This window comes from Ailuropoda melanoleuca, chromosome 10, assembly GCF_002007445.2.
Source record: "Ailuropoda melanoleuca isolate Jingjing chromosome 10, ASM200744v2, whole genome shotgun sequence".
Taxonomy (NCBI): Eukaryota; Metazoa; Chordata; class Mammalia; order Carnivora; family Ursidae; genus Ailuropoda; species Ailuropoda melanoleuca.
The window spans coordinates 39,564,596-39,589,990 of record NC_048227.1 but is presented as its reverse complement, the minus strand read 5'-3'; the positions used below and the strand labels follow the sequence as shown (position 1 = coordinate 39,589,990).

The 25,395-nt window shown below is 39.7% G+C and overlaps 2 protein-coding genes across 4 annotated transcripts in view; both read right to left on the bottom strand.

Moving 5' to 3' along the window:
* C10H6orf163 (chromosome 10 C6orf163 homolog) overlaps positions 1 to 11,931 on the bottom strand; it is a 24,552-nt gene extending 12,621 nt beyond the window's left edge. Inside the window, exons 1-4 of the mRNA XM_002924697.4 lie at positions 11,477 to 11,931; positions 7,581 to 7,675; positions 5,878 to 5,985; positions 1,639 to 1,841 (exon numbers count right to left, since the gene is read on the bottom strand). Of these exons, the coding sequence (XP_002924743.1) occupies positions 1,639 to 1,841; positions 5,878 to 5,985; positions 7,581 to 7,675; positions 11,477 to 11,624 (554 nt within the window). The 5' untranslated portion in view covers positions 11,625 to 11,931. The remainder of the gene's footprint in view (positions 1 to 1,638; positions 1,842 to 5,877; positions 5,986 to 7,580; positions 7,676 to 11,476) is intronic.
* Positions 11,932 to 12,059: 128 nt separating this feature from the next.
* SMIM8 (small integral membrane protein 8) lies at positions 12,060 to 25,079 on the bottom strand. Of its 3 annotated transcripts, none has more exons than XM_034670757.1 (3): positions 25,009 to 25,079; positions 17,230 to 17,390; positions 12,060 to 15,526 (listed from the first exon to the last, which is right to left on the bottom strand). In XM_034670757.1, the coding sequence occupies exons 2-3, from the start codon at positions 17,362 to 17,364 to the stop codon at positions 15,368 to 15,370; spliced, it is 294 nt and encodes a 97-aa protein (XP_034526648.1). In that variant the 5' UTR covers positions 17,365 to 17,390; positions 25,009 to 25,079; the 3' UTR covers positions 12,060 to 15,367. The 3 variants fall into 3 exon arrangements, with proteins under 3 accessions (XP_034526648.1, XP_034526649.1, XP_019660932.1); XM_034670758.1 differs by having other exon boundaries at positions 24,448 to 25,058; XM_019805373.2 differs by having other exon boundaries at positions 24,453 to 25,058.
* Between the last annotated feature and the right edge of the window lie 316 nt (positions 25,080 to 25,395).

The following is a 25,395-nucleotide window of genomic DNA, read 5'->3' as shown; positions in this document are numbered from 1 at the left end:
TACATCGGAATCCGGGGATGTGCTGTATGGCGACTAACATAATATAATAATATAATAAATAATAAATAATAAAAAATCATTAAAAAAAATATTTAATGCATGCATACCATGTGCCAGGCTCTCTTCCAGCCATTTGGAATACATCAATGGACAAAATGGACATTCTAGTTGGATAACCTTAAACAACAGACATGGCAGTTTCCTAATTTTAGTCAACTGATTTGATAAAAGGCAGCCATTGAAAATCTTCTACTCAATCCTCCTAGAGGAAAGGGCTGGAGGTGGGGGCGGATGGTGAAAGCAGCAGAGTGAGGGAAAGGCAGACACTGCAGGTGTGTGAGGGGTAGACCCAGAAGCCCCTAGAGGAGAGGCAGGGTTCCTGGTGATGGAGGGCGGAGAAGGGAGAGGAGGATACCGCCTTTCACTGCATTGGACCACAAGTCATTTGGGCATTACCTCCTTCTCTAACTTTCTCCCAGAATCCTCTTTCACCTTCCTTTTCCATCTCACCAGTGATTTATAGTCTGTGCATAGAGGAAGGTACCACTGAAACCGTCACAGCTGCAGCCCTCGCTCCTATTTATCTACAAAATAAACCTCCTACAGGATTTGACCTTTGGCCCTGTTCTAAACAGTTCTAACAAAGAAGGTTTTACCCATTAATCTCAAAGAGATTTGTTCCTTAAGTCAAAGAGCAAAGCAAAAGAGGCAAGTCCTAGACTAGACTAGACTAGACTAGACTAGAAGGCCAAACACAGAGGTTTCAGTCTTGGTTCCGCTGCTGAACCTGCGTGATCTTGGGCAGGTCACTTAATAGCTGGAAACTGTGGTTTTTCTCTTGGTCCCAATAATCACTAGGGATCCTGAGTGTTGTCCTGTTAAAAGTGGCCAATTCCATCAAAAGTTCATTGCATACATAAAAATGGTTACTTTGGTATTCTTTAAAAAAAGTGAACTGAATTATGTAGAAATTATTTGTGACTGTGTACAAATATAAAGCTGTAATTACATCAAAAGGGCACAGAAGGACGCGGGCCCCATTATTTAAAATGAATGTCCCTGGGAGACAAGGACGGTAGGGAAGCAGTGCGTCGGGACTTAGCAAGTTTTGCCCCATACGTTTCCAAAGTGTCGATTTCATTTACAGCATGTATTATTTGTGTAATAAGGAAAGACCAAAAGTAACACATTCATGCTGGGGTATGATATCAGCTAGCAAATGTGAAAATTGACTTTTATGTGTTTATGGGGAAATATTTCTTGAGACCTCTCCTCAGTCTCTTAAAACTGGAGATACAGAATGCAAAGCACATTATTTAGGACGGTAGTTACCTCTTGAGGGGGGGGAAAGGAAGGAAATGTGATTGAGGAAGAACACACGGGAGCGTCAGAAGTGTGAGCAATTTTCAATCTCTTCAGATGAGTGGTAGGTCCTTGAATACTCATGCTATTTTTCTTTAAACCACACACACACATAACAAATCACATATTGTTCTCTATGTTCGAAGTACTCCATAATAAAAATGTAAAAACACAGAACCTGGGAAATATCCACCTATGTGCCTCAACCGTATCCCTTTCTCCAAGTTGATTTGGCCAGAGTAAGATACTGATTTGCAAATGTGTTCTCTGGAATACCTTTTCTGGGCCTGGATTGCTTCTTGGGCCATCTGCCTCTCTTCAGCCCTGGCCTTCTCCACAGCCTGGACCTTCTCCCTGTGACACTCCATCATAATCCTCTGGATTCTATGCACCATGCGTTGTTCCGCAGCCAAGTGTTCTCTCTGAAGTTCATCTTCCATGTTTTGGTGCACCTCTATCTTGGTTTTGGCTGCCATTTCCTTAAGCAACAGTTAAATAGGTTTAGATGTTACAGCTTTGATGTTTCAAAATGAACACTAAGAGGTTATTCGAATCCTAGTTCATCAGTCCAATGGAATGTGCACCTGTGAACATTGATGATTTAAAAGAAGAGTGTGGGGGCGCCTGGGTGTCTCAGTCGGTTGAGTGTCCAACTCTTAATTTCAGCTCAGGTTGTGATTTCAGGGTTGTGAGATCGAGCCCTACCTTGGGCTCCACGCTAGACATGGAGCCTGCTCAAGACTCCCTCTCTGCCTCTCCTCCTGCCCCTCCCCACCCATGATTCCTCTCTAAATAATAAATAAATACAGACCGTGTATAATATGGAAAACTTTCACTTATGTGATGCTAATACCAGTAATATTGCAAACTATAGAGCATATAGGTAATACCGGAATATTCCCTAATATGCAAAAAGGGAAAATAGGTCTTTTTTTCCTTGATCATCCAAACATTTATAGTGTCATGTTATCTTTATACATAATTAGAGATATAGAATATGATTCTCCTTCAGGAAGTCAATCCTGAAAAATGACAGAAATAATGACTATGCCTCCTGAGTGTCTCCTGGGTAGGAGAGAACCTGAAGCTGAGGCAGCTAGCAGTTGCCCATTACTGTAGTCACAGAAGCTTGTCTGCTGGTCCTCTTCCCAACCGAGCATTCCAGCTCATTAGCACTGAGGGGCCATTTCTCCTTCACCAAGGGGACGGGAACAAGTTCTCTATTACTCCAGGGTAGGACCTGTAGATGCCTTTGGCCAAGTAAAGAAAGGAAGCACCAGTCAAACCAGGACTCAAGAGAAACAGATTCTCAAGGAAAACCCTGTAACCATTTTGGAAAGGCCTACCAACTCTGCGGTGTGCCAGGCACTGTGCCAGGCTCACTTACTACAAACACAGGAAGGCTGGGATCCTCCTTCTAATGCAGGTCTAGTGGAGGGAACCAGAACTTAATCATGCAATGAGTGTTTTAGTAGCAATGCAAGAAAGGGGGAGCAATGAATTCCGTCTAGAGTTTTAAAACTTTCATTTAAAAGTAAATTTTTATCTCTGTTTTAGGGATAACAAGAGAGCATAAAGAAATAAGTTATTTCACATAGTGAGTCAGTGGAAGAACTAGGAACAGAAACAGGATTCTCAATGCCAGTTTCTTGCTTCACTGCTGGCTGTGATGCTAGGGCCTTTCAAGAGATTCATCAATTTATTTTCATTCCAGAAACCCTGTATAATCTTTTAAACACAGAGAACATGTTTGCTTGCTTTCTCTCTTCCTTTCTTTTGAACTCTACGTCTCAATGGAAGCTGGAACACTTTAGCTTTTTAGAAAAAAAGTGTCTCAACAATTAAAATATTTGTTAGACTTCAGTTTTTTCAAGAGAAGCAGTTTTCAACTTCTCACTTTGGCTACTCCAAGGGTGACAATTTTTAAAAAGCAATAAAACAACAAAAACAACTTTAAGAATCTCTCCAGAGTGGCCTCAGTTCATGTATTTAGAGAGAAATGTTAAGGAAAACATTGGCTGTTTAGAAATGCCAGCTAGGTTTTCCATATGCAGAAGGCTTTGTCTCTGAGAGGACTAGGACCTTTTAACGATAAAACATTTTACATGGAAATATTTCTAAATGTCTTTAACATTTATCTTACTTCATAAAAAACAGCATAGCGAACATATTTTAGCCTTATAGTCGGAGGCCTTTATTTAAGTTCCTCAGGGATATTTTAAATTATTTCTAGGTTTACAAGTATATTCTCAGTAATTGAGATTGCTGAATGGTTGAGCTCTCGGTAGATAAAATAATATCATAAAATATTTCTATCTGAATCACAGAATTTAAAAATGATACCCCAGCCGTTTATTTTGGCTGGGTTCTGAACTTGGATTCAAAGAATTAAACCGAGTCCTTCTTTTATGTAATGATGTATTAAAAGCAAAATCATTTTACTGCCTCAGAAAGCATGTGGAATATAAGTTACAAAAATAATTCAATAACTGACTGTTTGGCAGTGTTCTTATTCAATGGAAAGTCTCCCAGTTAAATTACTTTTACTGAAATGCATTTTGAGTAAATCAGCTCATATATTGAGATATTGTAAGAAACAGCCTTATGAAATCCATCATATTTACTGCGCTGATGTTTGACAGACATTTATGACACAATGTCTCCCTTAGGAGAAGTTTCTCTCAGCTATCACACATAGAAATATCTGGGCCTCTCTGAGTATCTGATTTGTTTCTGCCTTATGGACATGGTGATTCATGGCATTTTCCTATTTGCAGTAACTGCCAGAAAGTTCAAGGCCCAAATAGTGATAACTGCATAGGAACTCATGCATATATACATATAATTTTGTTTTAAATTCACTCCTGACTTCATTATATTTTCTATTCTAATTTCCCCTTTGCTTCCATTTTATCATTTGCTTTTCAATATTATTGTATTTGAAAAAGTTAATGTAAACATCTTTTCAAAATACTACCTATATCCACTGGATAAGATCTTGAAATTTTGTTTAATAGCAAGCATCTGAGCCTTATGCCAAATTCTTCATATCATAAGAGTAAATACCTGGTGAGATCTACATATCTTAATTTAATGGTATTTGGTTTTAGAATAGCTTGGTTTTCTGCTCTACACACTGGCAATCTCAAACTGTAATACGTATAAGAATCAGATGGGCTGCTGGTTAAAAACCTTGCCCCTGACCGTGCAGGTCAGGTGGGGCCTGGCAATCTGCACGTTAAGCTCCCTGGTGAGTAGACTCTAAAGCAGGTTGTGCACAGACACTGAGCAGGGAGGATCCCCACTACCCTTTAGGAACCCTGCGGCACAGCTCCCTTTCCTGCCAACAAGCTTCCTGAGGACAAGGGCAGTCCATTTAATCTCATCTAACACCCATCTGATCTATGGTAGGTGCTCATTACCGAAACAATGAATAACTGGGCCGGTAGTCCCTGAACTGTTTATTACTTCTGTTCTTATTAAGTTAGGCCGAACTGGGGGCCAGACTTCTGCCACTCTCCCTCCAGCCTCTGCCCATGAATTATCACAACTACACCATGTCCTGTCCTGTCCCTCCTGGGCCGACATGTGGAAACAGTTCTATATCCTTTTCCTTTGATCAGATTTTGTAACTGAGGTACTGGACTAAATACTGAATTCTGGACCTCTGCCTGGAAAGTTTGTCTCAACCTATAGTAGTGTGTCTGAACAAGTTCCAGGTTAGAAAGAGGACCCCTCATTTTGTGACTGCTGGTGCTGCAGGAAATACTTCAGTTAACAGCTCAGGGTCCCTCTTCACACTGCAGTCAATGCAAATTGAGGGAAGGGGAGGCAATTAGAGAGCCCAGGAGAAGCCTACTTCTTCGTTCGGCTCCAACGTGAACACTTGCTAAGTCAAGGCTCTGTGCTGGACACTGAGCTAGAGTGGGAATGAGAGACACGCCCTACCGAAGGCTACAGTCGTCTGTGGGGCAGAAGTAATCACACGGTCTATTTAACTGCAATGCTGATGGGTGAGGACCGCTGTAAAAGAGGACGGGGTGTCAAGGACAGTGCATGGAGGCAGGGCAGAGCTGATCAGGGAAAGCTTCCCTTGAGTAGTGATGTTTGAGCTAAATCCCATGAAGTGGGGTTAGAACATTCTGGCAAAGACCCTGAGGTGGGAAGGATGTGGTACATTCAGGTCTGAGGACCCAAAAAAGGGCCGTGAGAGAGAAGGGCTGGGGCAAGAGAAGGGATGGGTAAAGCAGACGGGGTGGCTCCTTTGGGCCTTGAAACCCCATAAAGGTTTGGATTCATCACATCAGAGACCATGGGCTTCTCCCACACCTGCCCACCACTGCTGCCTCTCATCTGTGAGGTCAGCAGCTCTTCTGTGGAAATCCCGGGTCTCCCAAACAACCTCCAAAAACACCCATCAAGGTTCTACATATTTTGTTTTTTCTCTTATTCCTTTGCCAGAGCTTTTTACTAACCTATGTACCCTTAAAAAGACAACAAACCAGTCATAAAAACCTGTAAATCTTTTTGGTGTGCCTCTTCCAGAATCTGAATATTAATTTTGTGTTGGTCATTTGTTTCTTCAAGTGCTTTCTCGACTGCTTGTTTTTGACGTTCATCAGCCTTTGAAAGAAACAGCCCACTTATTAATATTTATATATTAATGTATAAACTTTTATTAACACAAATTTTTCATGTTTACTGAAAAATTAGCAACCACCATTGGGCCCCTAATTACTTGCTCTGTTCCCATCTCCGATCCCCCACAGCAAACTGGCTGCCTCAGCCCGAGATGCCCTAACATTTCAACTGAGAGCTAACATCACTGTTTTGGGAATTGCTAAAGAGAGTTTTACTGTAAGCTGCTGGGTTGTCTTTTCTTTGGCACTTTATTTCTTGCTTGATTGACTATCAAAGTAATGTCTGCTCATTGCAGAAAATCTGGAAAACAAAGAAGTGGAAAGATGCAAGTGGAACTTGCTGAGAAGGGAGGCTGAGCACTAACCCTGACCTCCTGCGTCAGGCATTCAGAAAGAAGATTTATTATTTAATTTGAAGAGAATGCCCAGGTCATTAGATATGCTGACATGCAAATTGTAGATTATTCATAAAAGCATTGCTTTGTCTTAGGGTGTATAATAAATAGTTTGCAATTAATTTGAATTTTACTATTATTGATAAAGAAATGACTACTAAGGGGCGCCTGGGTGGCTCAGTCGTTAAACATCTGCCTTCGGCTGAGGGTGTGATCCCAGGATCCTGGGATCGAGCCCCGCATCGGGCTCCCCGCTATGCTGGGAGCCTGCTTCTTCCTCTCCCACTCCCCCTGCTTGTGTTCCCTCGCTCACTGGCTGTCTCTCTGTCAAATAAAGAAATAAAATCTTAAAAAAAAATGACTACTAAGACTTTTATTCATATTACCCTTTGCACTTGGAGCATTTTGCACTTTCAAAGTACTCTAACACCAAGCTTGTGCTGGCATGGGTGCTGGACAATTCTAACACTCTTTGCTATGATGTCTATGTTATAAAGAAACTGAGAAACAATGTTCCAAGTGCTGTAGCTTGTCCTGCTCTCACAGAGCATTAATTCCCTTTGGGAAGTTGTTTATGTTATTCTATCTATGACCAGAAGAAGTAGGAGCTGGAGGATTGAGATTTTGCTTCAGTTAAGTGTCTGGAATCTGACTGTGAGTCCCAACACACTCAAATCGCCCCTACAACCCTCAGCAGTCATTGGGACAAGGTATCAAGGACTTTGGAGGAGCAAGGAGAGCAGGCCATAATGCAGAATTTGGCAAAACAGGCACTTGGTCAGGGGTGTTAACACACCGCACAAATGGATCGTCTACACATGAAACAATTATCAACAAGGATGTCTTGTTTTTTTTTTTAAAGTTTTAATCCAAAGAGATTAAAGAGAGCAGGAGGCATCCACACAGAGGGGTGATTTAGAAGGAAGTTCCTAATGGTGTCTGCTTCTCACTAAACACCTCCCGTGTGCTAGGCACATTACTGCATTGGACCCTTTCGACAATCCTATAGAACCTGACTGTTCCTGTTTCACATCTGAAGAAGCTGAGACTGGAGAGTCGAAGACCTCGCCCAGGGTCCCACGAATAACCAGGATTCAACATCAGTTCCGCCTATTGTTTTGTACAAATCCAAAAAGTGAAAGAACTAAAAGGTGCATTGAGGTTGATATCCAACTTCTCTTACCTGAACCCATATGTCAGCTTCTGCTTTTGCAATACGCTCTTTGAATACTGCCTCTTGAAATTGCTCTTCTTTGTTCAGAATATCTGCCCCAATATCTGTGTATTTGAGGAAGAACAATCACAAGAATCCACAGACTGTTTTTTTTCCTTTTCACTATCACCTAGTTATTTATTAATGTTCTCTAAAAGATATAGCCTTTTAGATGTCAATCTTTTCTTTAAAGATACCGATGAAAGGGGTAAGTTTTCCCCTAATTAATGAGGAGGGAGCTCACAGCACTGTTGGGTCTGGAGATCATCTGTTCCCTTCATTATACTCAGGCCACACAATAAGCAATTGGGGAAGTAAAATGGCAGAAAAGAGCGCATTCTGCGATCCCAGAGCAAAAGAGTGAGAGAATATTCAAGTGATATCAGCACATTACCCTGCTCTCCTCTCTCTGCTCCAATCTGGGTGCCGGCATTCCCTCCCTCAGGGAAGGGGTAGCAGAATGCTCTCTTCACTCTGGTGCATGCCTTTCTTCATGTGTAGGCGTTCTGGTTCAGCTGCTTCAGTTGTGGAGTGAGTAAATGTGTTCAGTACTTCTCGGTCACTGATCTCATTTAATTTCCACATGATAATATTCCCATAATAATAGCCTCCCTACTCGGACAAGAAAATAAAAGCCTAAAGAGGTGAGAGGACTACACAGTACCAGATAGCTAGGGATGGAGCTAGACCTGCTGCCGAGCTCCATCCTGCCTGCCAGAGCGGACTGTCAGAGGTCGCTCAGGTCTGTGTGCAGGCGACAAGCCTTTTCAGTGCTCATGGCACACACACGGTCATCTTTTGCCCAGTCTAAGCTCTTACACTAGTTACTCTTCATTCCATTTATTTCTCACATCTTAGATTTGTTGACTTAGTAACTTTTCATGTGATTAGGTCTTGACAATCAACTTCTGAAAATTATAAAGCATATCCTATATTGCGTTGTCTCTCTCCCAGGGTCCGGCTTGGTGATAAGCACAGAGAAGCCACTGTGGACGTATGTGTCTGCCCAGCATCTCTGTTCTCCCTCTGGTAACAGGACCCATTTCTCTCAAGAATGTTCCTCTCTCATTTCGGGTTGTTCTGGGGGGACTGCAAATCACAGAAGCCAACCTGCTTGGCCCATCATATCATCGCCATCCTCCAGGCCATAATAGTTGGCCCAGGGTTGGGCACATGTTCCAGACTGGCTAACCAAACTCTTCTTTAGGATTGTATACAAGGATATAAGGAGAACATAGCTTTTTCCTCTGAGATTTCTAAGCTGGAGGTAATAGCCACTTAGAGCAGTGTGGGACACTTCTACTCTTTTCCCAGGAGTAAGCCTGGCTGGTAGTAAACAATCGGGCCAACTCATTGAGAGCAAGCGAGGATAGACCGAAAGCCCTGGTACCAGATCCCTCTTGGGTTTCTGTTAAAGGGTCAAGGAATTCTCTTTTATGCATAGTCTGAGTTGTGTTTCTGTTACCTGCCACTGAAAATCCATGTTTGGTGGCATTAAGAGTCTTTGCTACTAGATTATTAGTGAATCTAAACACATAGGGCAGTGAATACTATGGTAGAGACGGACATATACTACACAGGCTCAACATTGTGTAGATAGGATTATGAAAGATGTAGGAAGAAAGGCGACTAAGCGTCTACATGAATGTAGTAAAACTTCATAAAAATGGGATACAACTGTGGGCTGCTTTTCCTCTTTTTCATGCTTAAATTCCATTATTTTATATTAATTGTTCTCAACCCTGATTGTACAAGATTCCAGCATAGCTTTAAAAAAAATACTCATAAAGGAAAAGACTAATACAAAGAACAACTTGGATGGAACTCAAGGGCATTATGCTGAGTGGGGAAAAAAGCCAATTTCAAAGAGTTACATACTATATGATTCTATTTATATAACATTCTCAAAGGGATAAGATTATAGTGATGGAGAACAGATTAGTGGTTGCCAGGGGTTCAGGTTAGGGTGTGTTAAGGGGTAACACAAGGGAGTCCTTTGTGGCGACAGAACGGTTCTCTGTCCTGATTGTGGCGATGGTTACATAAGCCTACACATAATAAATTTCATAAAACTACATACCAAGAAAAGAATGCATGTAAGGTCTACACCTGAGTTAACAGTATTGTTCCAATACCAATTTCCTAGTTTTGACAACACACTAGCATTATGTAAGATATCAATGAGAGAAATTGGAGGAGTACAAGGGAACTCTGTTCTGTTTTTAAAACTTGTGGGTCTTAAACAATTTCCAAATAAAAAGCTATTAAAATATGAAACAAATATAAAAAATTAAAAACCAACACATGCTGAAGCCTGATTCTGAAGGTTCTAATTTAGTGGGTCTGTATTAAATTAAGTCCTATGACTCTGTATTTATATATTTGTAGTAAAAACAAATGTTTTTTAAAAGCTGTGTGCTCTGGGGCACCTGGGTGGCTCAGTCAGTTACGTGGATGACTCTTGATCTCAGATCACGTCTTAATCTTAGGGTCTTGAGTTCAAGCCCCACATTGTGCTCCACGTTGGGTGTGGAGACTACTTAAAAACCAAAAACCATGGGGGCGCCTGGGTAGCGCAGTCGTTAAGCGTCTGCTTTCGGCTCAAGGCATGATTCCGGCATTCTGGGATCGAGCCCCACATTAGGCTCCTCCGCTATGAGCCTGCTACTCCCTCTCCCACTCCCCCTGTGTTCCCTCTCTCGCTGGCTGTCTCTCTCTGTCAAATAAATAAGTAAAGTCTTTAAAACAAAAACAAAAACAACACAAAAAATAAAAGCTGTTTGCACTGCTAAAATTGAGGACTACTGCCCTATGCAATATTCATTTAACATTTATACAGACATTCCCCCATGCTCCTGAATTTATTCTTTGACTCTTTTGACTTAAAATAGTTAATCACAAATACAGGTCACTGGATAAAAAATATTAACTTATAACTAGTTAGATTTAATTCATCCACTTAATGTTTGGATTCAGATATCTCAAAAGGCATAAGGAATCAATCAATAAATGCACACCTAAGAGTGGATATCCACTGATCTGGGAGTAAAAAGTCAAATCATTCTAGACAACACAATTAGTATGTCATACTAAACGTACTAAAAGTTAAAATCAGTTTTGGTATTGATATTTGTAGAGGACAATTCCAATTTGATCTCCCCTATACTGTAGTGTTTTCAAAACACTCTCCATTCTTTAGCTTCTCATACTTTCAAAGATCAGGAGTGAAATCAAATCACTAGTTTACCAGGTCACAGGAAGAGAGGATCAGAGAAGTATTTTGAGAGTCCTTAGGAAAACATTTTAAGGCTCTAAGTCAGATTGCAAACTCCGATGGAAATAAGGGGAGAAACAAACCTGTGATGACAATCTGATTTGTTTAGACAGTAAATAGTCTCAGGTTATCTCCATGTTACCTACATTTATGTCACCAGCTACTAGTAAAGGTTATAGCATCACCCACTTATTACGTTGTTACTCAGAGGTATTTCCTCTCCTATGTGTAAGGAAGGTGCCCAAGTATGGGCAAGGGCAAAAAGAACTCCCATTTACTATTACGTGTCAACAAATATTTCATTAAAGCCTCATAACCAACCTGAAAATAGGGATCAACATCCCTATTGAATATAGGATCAGATCCCTAACATCCCTGTAAGGAAACAGACTGAGAAGCTAAGTGTACTGTCTAACACACACAACTGGTCAGTGGAGAAGCTAGATTTCAGCCCATATTCTTCTCGTGCCAGACAGACACCCCTGCAAGGCAAGCAACTTTGATCAGAAGAGCTGATAAAAGTCTACATAGCAGAAAGAATGACACATAATGCTATCAAATATTAGAACAAAGGAAAAGAGCATCCACTTACCCAGTATATCTTTGTGGGTGTAAAAGCGTGTCTTAAATGGCTTGTATTCATGGATCCGTTTGAAGGTTTCCCCAAAAGGGGCTGGTGGAATTATTTTATTACAAACAGCACAGCAAACAAAGCTTGTGTAATTTGGATTTCTGATCATAATTAAATTTTAGATGTCTTTTACTATGTGCAGTTAAAGTGCTCTTATAATATGAAAAAAAGTTTTAAGAAAAGCTAGAAGTTTAAGAAAGCTGGAAGAGGTTCAAGGTTTTAGGACAATGTTAGAAGCTGGTAAGAATGAAATGATTCGCCATGATTAGTTAGTAGTTGTGTGCCTAATGGCAAAGAATGGTACCGAAAGCCTTTGTCATATAAGGTATGGGCACTGGATTTGGGAAGATTTAAGCAGTGGCTCTCTTCCAGACTCTAGCATTAAATTGTTAACTTACTTAGCAACTGTTGCTAGGTAAGACAAGCTTTGCTCATAAAAGCAACTAGAAATAATGACAAAAGGAGCATGGTATACGCATTCATTTCCCAGATATTCTCTGTACTAGTTTCTTTTTGCTGCTGTAACAAATTACCACACATTTAGTGATTTAAAACAACACAGATTTATTTTCTTGCAGTTCTGGAGGTCAGAAATCCAAAGTGAGTCTTACAAGGCTGAAATTAAGTTGTTATCAGGGCTGGTTCCTTCTGGAGGATTTAGGGGAGAGTCTTTCCTTGCCTTTCTCACCTTCTAGAGGCCACCAAATTCCTTGGCTCATAGTCTCACATCACGTAGTCTTTTCTAGCCCGTGTGCATGGTGACATTGCTCCTTCCTCTGATCCTCAGCCTCCTTCTTACAAGGATCTCTGTGACTGTATCATCAAGCCCATATGGATAGTAAAGGATAATTTCCTCATCTCAAAATCCCTAACTTGATCATATCTGCAAAGTCCCTTCTGCCATATAAGGTAACATATTCACAGGTTCTAGGAATTAGGATCTGAACATCTTTTGGGGGGGGAGCAGGGGAATCATTATTCAGCCACTTTCTTGTCTCTGTTCTTTTCTTTTCTCCCCTTCCTTCCCTTCCTCCTTCTTCCTCTCCCCTTCCTTTCCCTTCCTTTCCTTCTCTCCCTCCTTCCCTTCTTTCCTTCCTTCCTTCCTTCCTTCCTTCCTTCCTTCCTTCCTTCCTTCCTTCCCACACTTTCTTTTAAATGGTTTATTTCAACAACTGATCTCTTTCAGGCCAGCAAAGGAGAGAACTTAATCTTTTCTCAGGTTATCTACAAATGTGATGTTTTGGTGTCATGGCAATAAAACTGGGAAACATCACAGTTATCTTAAAGGAAAAATTACTTTCCTTTAGTCAGCACTCCTTCAGTCAGATTTTTTTAAAGCCTGGTTTTTTAAAACACATAGTTAAGTAATTTATTGTCCTTATTTAAAAATGGAAATTCCTGCATCCCAAGAACCACCTCCACGCCTGAAAAAGTAGGAAAGATTGGTCACCCTATGGAGGATAAGGCTACAAATCAATAAATAACTTCACTGTTTATTCAGGAAATTCTTGAAAATCAATGTATCAACGGACCAGCTTGTTCCTCTGGGCGAACAGCTCTTCTATCAGAACAGATTACTTCCCTGGGCAAAAAAGGTCACCTACTGCTTATTAATGGTTTACTTACCGAGACTTGCTTCAAGGCCTAACTGAGTTTGCCTAATCTCAACCAGATTCCCACACTGAAAGACCTTCCTTTAACCACTTGAACCCTGACTCCAAAATGCTATACATCTCATGCCCAGACCATTCCCTTCTCAGACTTTGTCAAAGTGGCATTTTCCCTTAGAGAATGAATGAGAACATCAACACACAGCCAGGCAGCCTTTCACACTCTGCACACAAAGCCTGTGCTGTCACTTGTAACCACCCTGTAAAAAGTATCATAGTTAGGTTACTTGATCCTAAAATTCAACGTGATTGTTCCCTCCCATTATTTTTCACAGCTGTGCACCTTACTGAATCTACTGCACAGGTGTCAACAAATATTTCATTATAGCCTCATAACCAACCTGCAAGATAGGGATTATCTATGAGAGAATAACCCAACGCAACTCGAGTTTTTCTTTGGAAAAAACAAAGGTATATTATACTGAGGTATGATGTTTTTGATTACAACAAATGTTATCTATTTTAGTTTTTGTAAATTAATGTTACAATGATATTATAAACACAAAATCAAATTTTCTTACGGTTATTTTCCAATAACCAAAAGCAACAACACAATCCTATTAATGTCGGATCCATAACATTCCTATAAGGAAACAGACTGAAAGGCTAAGTGTACTGTCTAAGGCACACAACTGGTCAGTGGAGAAGCTAGGTTTCAACCCATATTCTTCTCATGCCAAATAGACACCCCTGAAAGACAAACAACTTTGATTGGAAGAGCTGATCTGAGTGTATATAGCAGAAATGACACATGTGAATACAGATGTCACATGACTTAAGGCTGCTTTGTGCATTTCCCATTGCCCTTCTGTGCTTCGATGGTCTCTGGATAGTTCACCGAACTACTATCTCCCCACCCCAAATATCAACTTATTTTGTTGAATAATAGACTAATTCTAAAAGATGACAGTGTGACATTAAATGCGTAAGTTGAAAATAAAACAATTCTAGTTTAACAGCCAAAGTACCCTGGGAAACCCAAAGCAAAAGATAATACTTTAAATTAAAAGGCATTTTATACCATTTAAGTGCATTTTAAACTGATGAAGTGTACTATATAGAGAGACGTAGCAAAGAAATATTTAGGGCTCAGGAATAAAGATTTGATTTAGTTGCATATAGAGAAATCAATTAGTTAAGCTCTTTAATATCCACAAACAAGACATAATTGCATTTTCACATCTTACAAAACCACAATAAAGTACTGGAAATTAAAAGCTCATACTATTATGATAAACTCTGCGAATGTCGTTATTGTTACTTTCATAGGTGAGATTTATTACTGAGCCCCAATTACAGGGATTTGAAAAATAGGGTAAAAATCTACAAATGAAACATGTCCAGAACCCTCGTCAGAAAAATCTAAATTATACAAGGTAAACCCAGGAGAGTAAGAAGACCTTCTTTTCTTATGTGTTGAATAGTTCTAGTTTTAAAATAACCATAAGAAAATTTGGTTTTATGTTTATATTAATTTACAAAAACTAAAATAGATAACATTTGGCTGTAATCAAATAAAAACATCATACCTCAATATAATATACTTTCTTTTTCAAAGAAAAACTCCAATTGCATTGGGTTATTCTCTCATTTGTTCATGTTAGTAGTTGAGTGGGACTACCTTTTCAAAGGAAATAAAATTCTGGACCGAAAATAGCTGAAATGGAGTGCCAAAATATGTGAGCCATATGTGATTCTGTAAAAATTATCTGTCTTGAATGTTGACTGCAGGTTTTATAATAATTAACAATTTTTTCTTTCTTTTTTTTCCCCATAAATACAGGTTCTATGCCAGGAAGAAAACGAACATTGCCTTTGCAAATAGCAAAACAAAACAAAACCCTCACAACAGTTGCAAATGCACAATTCACCCTAAAATATTAAAAACACCCTGCAAATTTAACAGCACTGGGTACTTTTATTATATAGAACTTAATAATTAAAATGATATCCATTCTCCTAGCACTTTGATACAAGGACTTAATAAAAGAACAATATTGAGAAGCTCCTGCTGTGGAGAAGAATGAGGTAAAGGACTGCAGCCTCAAGGCCTGGCTGCAACTGCTACCTTCTTTCCTCATCAACACGTTCCAGAACAAGAAGCTGATACTATGCACTGATAGTCTTTCCTTCGAAGATTTCAGAGCCCTTTACAAAGCTCCATCTGTGGTATCCAGCACTATTAATCCCATTTAGATGTCCTCCTCCTCATGTAACTATGTCCCTCACTGTCAATAGCTTCGTATAGGTCTTTTGTGTTCTCTTGTGTCGCGTGTAGATAACCAATATAAGCCACGCAAAGCGAAAGGGTTATCAATCCAAAAGCCATTACAGGTTTGTTCTGCCAAAGAAAAAAAAAATGATAAATCCTCATTAAGACTCATAATTTAAGGAGACCCAAATATCCACTGCACTTTCCTCTTGACATACCAAGTCCTTATTACCACACTAGCATTGCTCTGGTGATATTTTCCATTATAATAATTTACCCAGTTCCGTATTCAATTAATTCAGCTCCTGATAATTCAGAGATCAGAGAAGACTCGCGCTTCTCCTCTCCAGTCTTTCTCCTGTGTATAGCCTGGATCTCAGGCCTCCACCTACAGGACGGTGGTGGTTGGGAGTGGTGCGAGGGAAATGAGGCATGGAAATGGGTCTGGTGCTCAGAGTTTTCACCATTATCTGGTGACATGGAGTAGTTGCTTAACTTGCCTGAATCCAAGCTTCTCCACTGGCAAACCTTCAATTAGTTAATCTTCTTAGGAAGTGAGGAATGAAGTATATATGCTACTCTTCTTGCCTGAGTTCATGGATCACTAGCAAAAAGCCTCTCATTTTCACGTCATATATTAAGTGCAGCAAAAATAACAATGTATACACTCTTCTCTGGGAACCTAGTCTATAACCTCAAGAAATTTAGTGATTGGGGCACATACTATGCTGTTATAATAACCTTGATTAACTGCTGAAAAATCCAAGACCGTAAGAGACAAAGTGATGTAACTTTGAAACTGGAAAAAAAAAAATTGGAAAAGATGTTCACAATTCCAAGGAAATGTTTTGTCCTGTCTATAGTGTAACTCAGATCTTTCTTTTTGTATGTTCACACTCAACAAATTAACCTTTCTTAAGGTCAGTGTGAGTGCACAGTAGTGATACAAGTTTCAATTAGTATTTTCTGCTTCTGTCACATCTGTTGCATTACTATTTCAAATCCTAATCATCAAAAGAATAAAGGTCAAACTTTTTCACTTGGATGGATACATAAGAAAGCCCACAAGCTCAAAGGATTTAAATCTACAAATCTTGAAATGCACTTGGCAATTAAAACAAATTTGTTCAAAGGTTTTAAGACATTCTACCTTGACTTAATGATTTGATTGTTAAACTGACCTATTTAACTTTAAAACAGTTTACACTGGCAATTATGTTATTTATATTCTAACCAAATTCAATATATTTAAATATATTGTATAATATTTGATTTCATTTACATTTATTTTAAAATAAATTTATATTTATTTAAAAATAAAATTGGTCAAATATATTCAAAAATTTGCAACAAGAATATAAATGATTAGCTAACTCCCTTACAATGTACAAGAGTATGTTTGAAACTTTTCATAATATTTGCAATACCCCTTAAGTAAAAATATTATAATAAAAGCTAGAATTGTAGTCTGTAAGAATGATCAGAATTTCATTTTGTTTAGATCTCATTTACTTGATAGTAACTGATCAAACAACAAATATTTCCTTCAAATTAGTGCAACTATTAAAATTTTAAATAGGAATTTGAGAAGTTGATCTATTAAAGGGTAACTATATTCTGTTAAAGTTCTCAAATACCCTCGAAATAGTTTTATATGTGTATTTAGAGAAATAGCATTTAAAATTTTCCTTCCACCCGCTTTTATTCAGAGAGGTCTTATTAGTCAACATAAAATTTTCATGATACAATCAAATGTTACAAGAAAATGAAAACTTTCTATTTCTGATAGCCTAGTTAAACTGAACATGTCTTATCCTGGATATATTTCTTACAGGTTTTATGAAGAGCTCTGGATTCACAGCTCGAAATAAGGTTGTTGTGCGGGCCCCTCTGAGTCCTGGGTTTCGGAAGTCTTTCTCTTTGGGTGGTTCCTTTTTAAAGCCAGGAGACTCAGGTGCCGAAGACATCTTCTTGACTAATGATGATTTATTACCTAAAAATTAAAAAAAAAACAAACTTTTTTTTCCTTCATGACCATATTTTTTTTTGATAATGTTCTTCCAAAAAATCATTCTGTACTCATTTTTTTGAATTCCAGTCCAGATATATACCAAAGTGATTGCCAATTATTTCATTACTTTGTATAACATGTACTTTGTATGGTGCTTTAAATTTTGTTTGGTAAAACAATTATTTTATTTCTCATCTCTTAGAACAAACCAGCAAAATGGGCAAAAGTTGTTTTCCTACTTTCACAGAAGCCTGGAGAATTGTTCCTTGGTCTGAGTTACATTGTATCTTGTTATATGAAAGGGGTCCTAAGGGTAGGAGGGGCCGGGGGTAATCCATATCCTTCTTTATTTCCTCCCATTTTCTCTTCCTCACCTTCCAACAGCCGAAAGCCCGCTAGCACTCCTCAATTTCTCCCACAGCTTCCCCCCCCCACCGGCCCGTGCTCCTTAGCTTCTGCTGGCCAACCCAAGCATGACAACCAAGCAGTAAGGGCAAGTAGTTATTTTCAGTCCTCATTTGCCTGTCAGTGACTTTCTGGGAAGGACTGGTCTGCTATCTTCTCAATCTGAATATCCTTTTTTTTTTCCTCTTATTTACTCCATCCTATTAAATCCAAATGTGTCTTTTGGCTTCCAGTTCTCCCAGCTAGAGTGTCAATATTTTGTGAATATTCTCTTCCAGGTACTATTAAGCAAAAGCTTATTCTTATCATCCCCACCACCTAATGCTGGGGAGGGGTGGGGGAGGGTTGGAAGGAAAGAGGTAGGCAAAGAGATCTTCCAAAGGCTGAAATTAATGACAATATAATAACATTCTCTGGGGAAAATGCTGTAACCCTACCATACAGTAAATGTTATGAAACAAGAGTCAAACATTCATATTTAAACACTCATTGGGGCTTTGTTCATACAAGGATTAAGTCTTCCATTTTACAGACTTTATAAAAGGAATATTTTTGCACCTTTATTAATTATGGAGAAAATTAGGACTTCAGTTTTTAACTATTTTATTTCTTTTTTTAAGGAAGATTTTTATTTATTTATTTGAGAGAGAGAGAGAGCATGTGCTGGAGGAGAAAGGCAGAGAGAGAGGGAGAAGCAGACTCCCTGCTGAGCAGGGAGCCAGACAAGGGGCTCAATCCCAGGACCCTGAGATGATGACCTGAGCCAAAGACAGACATTTAACCAACTGAGCTACCCAAGCCACCAGGGGTTGTTTTTCAAAACTTTTAATTGAAGGGTTACTTCGTCTATACCACTTAGTTGGATAAACACCTCATCAGAAACACCTACTTGAAGGAAAGGATTCTCAACGCTCCCTATACTCGCCAGGGCTTCTGAAATATTCACTGTTATCTGTTCCATCATCCACTGGATGTTACGGTTGTCACTGTCGCCTTCATTATCATCATCATCATCACTTTCTGGCTCCACTCTGACATTAGTTAGCACTCCTATAACAATTTTTGGATTTGCTAACTTTTGGAAAATAGTTCAACTGCTATCTCTAGCCACAAAGTCTTTGAAATCAAACTGGTTTGGGAGACTAAGGGAGACAGCAATTAAGTACCAGACTATTTCAAATGCCATGCTTGGTTTGCAGTCTTTCAGGTTGACCTCAAGGGATTCCATAGGAATCATGCCTGTTTTCTATCAAAATTTCACTACGTGGATGGCTCTATATGTAGACCACAAGATCTTAGCAATCATACCAATAGCTAGCTTCATTCTATTTTCTCAGTTTTCTCTTCACCATCTAAATTTACAAAGAGTTGTTTCAGGGGCTCAGTTGTTAAACATCTGCCTTCGACTTAGGTCATGATCCCAGGGTCCTGGGATCGAGCCCAGCATCAGGCTTCCTGCTCAGTGGGAAGCCTGCTTCTCCCACTCCTCCTGCTTTGTTCCCTCTCTCAATGTCTCTGTCAAATAAATACATAAAATCTTAAAAAAAAAAAAAGTTGTTTCAGCAGTGTGCTTTCACTGTGAAAACTGTACTCCCATCCGATGGCTTTAGAATGGCTCATGCAGTTCAATCGGAAAAACTCAACACGTGCATGATCCAAGCATAGGAGTGTGTTGTAGGCAGAGCAACTGTCTACCAGCAGGAGGATATGGTGTTTTGCTCCTTCCATTCTCTTGTCAACATTTCCTGGTCATTCATTAAATAAACCTCTCATCCTTCAGGTACATGTACTGGCTTGTAATCACAGGGGACCAAATGAGATTTCTGAAGCGCTGAGGGTAAACTGACTTGCCAATGACAAGCAGTCTCACCCTTTCTGTCCAAGATGCATTACAGCGGAACAGAGCAATCATCAATCTTTGTTTACATCTTTTGCAAAGTCCACCTTAGCCATGAAGTATATGAGGTAACAACTCATAAAACACAATTCATCAGCATTTCAAACATCATTCAAACTGTAACTAGCAATTGTTTTTTTTTTTAATTTTTCCTGTATGCAAGTTACTCATTTTCTCCACTAGAACACTGGGTTTTGTTTTGCTTTTCACTATAGACAACTTATGAAACAATTCCATAACATGTCTGAAATTTGTTCAGCCAGAATACGCTTGCTTGAAACTCATCATGTCCAAGGCTGGCAAAAAATCCACTTTCTGCTGACCAAGAGGTCCACCTATGTGCCTGTGTCCTGCACTAACTTAAAAAAAAAAAATTAAGTGTATTTATTTAATAATCTCTACACCCAACAGGGGGCTCAAATTTACAACCCCAAGATCAAGAGTTGCCTGCCCTTCTGCCTGAGCCAGCCAGGTGCCCCGTCTTGAACTAACTTCTTGATACCACACAAAAAAAGCTATAATAGGGACTTGGCATTTCCTTCTGCTTTAGGCCCAGAACCCCTTTAACTTCCTCTTCATTTATGGCCTAATCTTTCAATAATATAGGGGGAGGGATGGTAAATTCCTTTGCTACTCCTCCTTTATTGTGGCAACAACCTACTCCTATTGCTTTCATTTCCTTCTATGAAAACTGCTCGCATTTCATCTTTCTCTCTTTGCCATGACAGCAGGGTCGATGGCATGTACTAATGCATTTGGAATTTAAGTGTCAAATGCTGGTCACCAGATGCCTAAGCCAGGTGCCAGTGATGTCTCTACTTAAGTTAATAACATGACTGACTGTAATATGGAAAAGAAAATTCAGAAGGAAGCAAACGTTAAAGTGGAAGCAATATTATAGAGTGTAAATTGGCTAAGCCCATAGAAAAATGTGAGGCAGGAAACAGTTAACACAATAGCCATGTTAGGACTAAATCACAGCTTGAGTATACTGCTACTTGAAACTGGGGCATTCGATAAAAATACTAGGAATGCCTGAAAAAGCAAATACACAAAGGTCAGTCATTCTAACCATAAACTGACAAGGTGGCATTTTCCTTCAGTTATTGAGAAACTGCTGCATGTAATTAAAACAAAGATATTCAGTACACTATGGTTTAAAATTGTTTACTGGGAAGAAAAACAAGGTAACGGGGAAGGTGGGTATAAACGGCACATACTGTAAAGCTCAGAAGGGTCCTCAAACCACAGTTAATCACTTATATTCTTTGTTGATTAAAATGTGCCAAGAATTGAGGATGGTTAATTCAATCCTTACCTCAAGTCCAAAAACGAGAGAGAGAGAGAGAGAGAGAGATATTTCACTATTTTAATATCAAAAGGATGAAAACAAAAATGTAAAAATCAAATCAAATCAAAGAGATGCAGTGATCTTCAATGTCCAAATTCAACCTATATGAAATGTCTGTAAAAACTACGGATTAAGAGTGTTCTAACATGAATTGTAATGACTTAATTTTTTTTTTTTTTAAGTAGGCTCCATACCCAGCAGGGAGCCCAACACAAGAAGCCCAAACCCCAATGTGGAGAACAATGCAGGGATTGAACTCACGACCCTGAGATCAAGACCTGAGCTGAGATCAAGAGTTGGATTGAGGGGCGCCTGGGTGGAACAGCGTTTAAGCGTCTGCCTTCGGCTCAGGGCGTGATCCCGGCGTTATGGGATCGAGCCCCACATCAGGCTCCTCTGCTGTGAGCCTGCTTCCTCCTCTCCCACTCCCCCTGCTTGTGTTCCCTCTCTCGCTGGCTGTCTCTATCTCTGTCGAATAAATAAATAAAATCTTTAAAAAAAAAAAAAAAGTTGGATTGACTGAGCCACCCCAGGGTCCGTGTAATGACTTTTTTGCAAGATTCCTTGGTTTCCTCTTTTCCTTAGCAGAACCTATGATTTCTTTGTAATGAATGAAGTAAGTAAATAACCAAGGCAGTATTATACTGAAATCTCAAGACATCCATATTCACCTTAATAATACATTATTTATGTTAAACTTTTTACCAGAAATGACAAAGAATACCTGAACTGGAAGCCACCAGAAATGTTTATTAAAGGGACACTGACAAATTAAGGGATTACCTACCATATTACATTTGAAAAGATTTCATATACCACAATTTTCATCATTTGTGATACTTTCTGCAAAGTACATAAGTAACATTTTCCACTAAATATCGGTCTTTTATCAGATACAGTATAAGACCGCTCAATTTTATTGCCTTTTTCTTAAAGATTTTATGTATTTATTTGAGAGAGAGAGAGAGGAGGATCAGAGGGAGAGGGACGAGCAGACTCCACACTGAGTGCAGAGCCTGAGTAGGGGCTCACTCCCAGGACCCCAAGATCATGACCTGAGCTGAAATCAAATTCAGACACTCAACTGACTGAGCCACCCAGGGGCTCCTATTGCTTTTTATGAGCCACAGTCACTTAAGATGTCATAATAGTTCTCCCCAAAATTGCATGAATTTGTTTATACAATCTATTGAACAAAGAAACATTCTACACCTTAAATAAAATAATATAGATTACTGAGTCCAAAAAGGGCTTTAGTAGCCAAAAATTTGTTACATATAACTATAAGAAACAAAACATCACAAATCTTTTCATGTAGAAAGTTCTTTTTAATCTCTTCACATGACTGGCCCACGGAGCTATAGATATATGGTTGGAGCAGAAATTCAAGATGTGTTGGTTGGATAAGTAAAGCATATAGAATGCAAAACCTTAGTTGTCTGTTCATAGATATGTTCACTGTCAAAACTTTTGGGGAAGACAAATATCTACATCGAAAGTAAACTTTTAATCTAGAAGTAAAAGCTGACTAGCTATTTTCAAGTGCAGAGCTAATATAAATTCCATTTTTAAAAGCTGCAGAACTAATCATAAATTCAAAGCACAGCAATAATCTAACGTCACCAAATGAACTGTACCTGAGACAAAAACATCTATTTAACATCTAGCACACTTCCTTTAGAACTTCTTGTCCTCCCTCCCGTAACTTTGTCCAACTTCTCCCCTTACTCTTGTTTCCCACTGCAAGTAACCAGCACTTACTTATTTGCGTATGATATTAACCAATCTCTACTTAAACTCACTTTCAAGATAGGTTTATTTCTGAGCTAGGAAAAAACCCCTCATTTATTGTGTTAAAAAGGGAATCAATCACACAAAACAAACACACACACAGAGTCTGGCAGGGATGATGGAAACTTGGCATTGCACTGCTCCTGGTGAAGCAATTTGATTAGTCTGTGTGTGGGGCCACTTGCAAAATACTCAATAAATCAGGTATCCAAGAGGCCACCCTTGGCTTGTGCAATCTATCCTGGAGCCCCTACTCATATTTCTTCTTCATTTTTCCATCACTCATTTCTTGTTCCCTTATTGACAAATGATATGAAACTGTCATTTACAGATTTTTTTAAAAATAGAGTAAGATTTTTCATATCTACCTGTAAATAAAAATGATCTAAATTAAGCTGCATTTACTTCATATGTCCCTCCCTGGTAAAAAGTTCACCTTTTTCTTCTGCCCACCCTCTTGTGAAGGAAATATGTAACGGGAAAAGGAAGCAGCAGAGAGAAAGGATGCCTCCTTACACATCTCATGGTCATTCACACCTCAAAGTGTGAGTGAGAATGGTGCCCTCCTGGAATTAATAATAATGCACAATGTGTGAGGCTGTACAATATAGTCCTAGACAGTTTGAACTATCATTTTTTGATGATTTTCCCTCCTTTACTAAAATTCTTGCTCAGGCGGATGATCCAGAATGTATTTAGCAACCGATACTAAACAATTCACTGGCATGACTATCTATATTAGATTGTACATGGAAATCAGACCAAGACAGAAAGACCACAAGTTACTTTAGGGAAAGATTTAATCTTCAGATATTCATTTTTGAAATCAGCAGTTCAACAGAAGATGTCAAAACAAAATTATCGGAATTACAGAATGTTAGTGAGAAGGAACCTTAGCAATAATCAAAGCCTTTCTTTTAAGACTTAGGGAATTCTAAAATGGACAAAATATTTTAGCGAGATATAAAATACACTTGTTATTTTAGTTTTACATACCACACTATCTTAATATTTAAGAAAATCATTTGAAGTCTGGGACAGAGCACCTTAAAAAGAATTTAAATTAGAATAAACAAGTTTGGGATAGAATCAGAGGGCTTTATGTCTCAAGGGGATTCAGCACAGCCTCAAATTCTAACTTTGTGACGTATAAGCTGGAGGTCTTGGAATAAGTGACAACCTCTGTGGGCCTCAGTTTCCACCTAAACGGGCAATGTTATCTACTGCACAGAACGGCTGGTTTGCCTGAGATAACACTTTTTAAAGGACATAACAGATGTTCAATAAATGATAGCTACTGTCATGCTTACCATCTAGTCCAATTCCTTTTTTTTAAATAGAGAAGCCTAGACCCAAAAGGACTGTCTTTGCCAATGGGAGTGAGAAAATCCAGGTCTCTCAATTTCCAGCCCACCCCTATTCCATGACTTCACCCCCACACACTCCAAAATCGATAAGGTGCTGCATTTACAAGTTATCACCAGAATTTCAAAACATAAAATTGTAATCACTTAAATTTTAAAAATGGGTTCTCTATTTGTGTTTTGATGTAAAAAAAAAAATAAACACTGTTTAAGAAAGTCTGTAGAACGTACCGTACCCGAGTAAGGGAGAAAGGTTTTCACAATGGCTGTTACAGTCTGAGGCTGGAAAGTATCACCGAGGTCTACTCCCCTCCCCATACTGTGGTACCCACACGATAGCCGGCTATTACTCCGACAGATGCATTTGAAGCCTCCAGAAAAAGAAACTGAATCCAGTGAAGTTCCAGACACTGCGCTGCAAGGGGAACACGTGGCTTTTCACACAGTTACTGAAGGAAGGAGACACTTCATGTGAAAACAATTCCAACAGCTCTGCCCTCTAAATAGGAGTTTGCTGGGAAACCGCCCAGAAAATGGGAGGATGCCTGTGTCCCTGACCAGTGTCGGGATTCGGGCACGCGAGGGGCTGGAAATGGGCCCTGTGGGACCAGGGATCCTAAAGACGGTTCAGAGCGCCCACGGAGTGGCGACGATTCGGGGAGCTCGGGAGAACGCCGTCAGGTCCGACGCCCCTGGGAGCGAGGCCCGCAGTTCGGCCGCCGAGCCAAAGCCAGAGACCAGAGCGTGGTGGGGAAGCCGCCCTGTTCCCCCACGTCAGCCGCCACCGCTCACCTGCCGCGAGCGAGGTCACCTCCCCTAACCGTCCTCTCAGCCGCCTTCGTCTCCGCCTGCGGGACAGAGCGGCCCAGCGCACCCAGAAGGCTCAGCGCCACAGCGGCCCCTACAGCTCGGAGGCTGCGACGCAGGGGCGAGTGCGCGGCGGGACCCAGGCCTGCAGGGCTCGCCTGCCTCCCAGGCCCCGGCACGGCCCACGGATACACCTGTCGGAGTTTGCAAAGGGCGCTTTCAGTTTCTTCCTTTCTTACCTTTAGTTTTCAGCCACCCAGGGTTCTCGTTTCGTGTGTCTGTGTTTTGCAGAAATAAAAGGAGACACCATCTAGAAATATATATTTATTTAGTGAAAGCGGAGACCATTCTGAGGTGAGAAAGAAGGCTGGG

Bases quoted from the DNA above. Each gene is read 5' to 3' on its own strand.
- SMIM8 (XM_019805373.2), bottom strand. From the start codon at position 24,534: ATGGGGAGGGGAGTAGACCTCGGTGATACTTTCCAGCCTCAGACTGTA. The intron at 17,391-24,452 runs GTACGGTACGTT...TTTAATTTTTAG, and splicing joins AACCTTTCTCCCTTACTCGG to GTAATAAATCATCATTAGTC. The intron at 15,527-17,229 runs GTAAGAAATATA...TTTCTTTGGCAG, and splicing joins CAGAGCTCTTCATAAAACCT to AACAAACCTGTAATGGCTTT.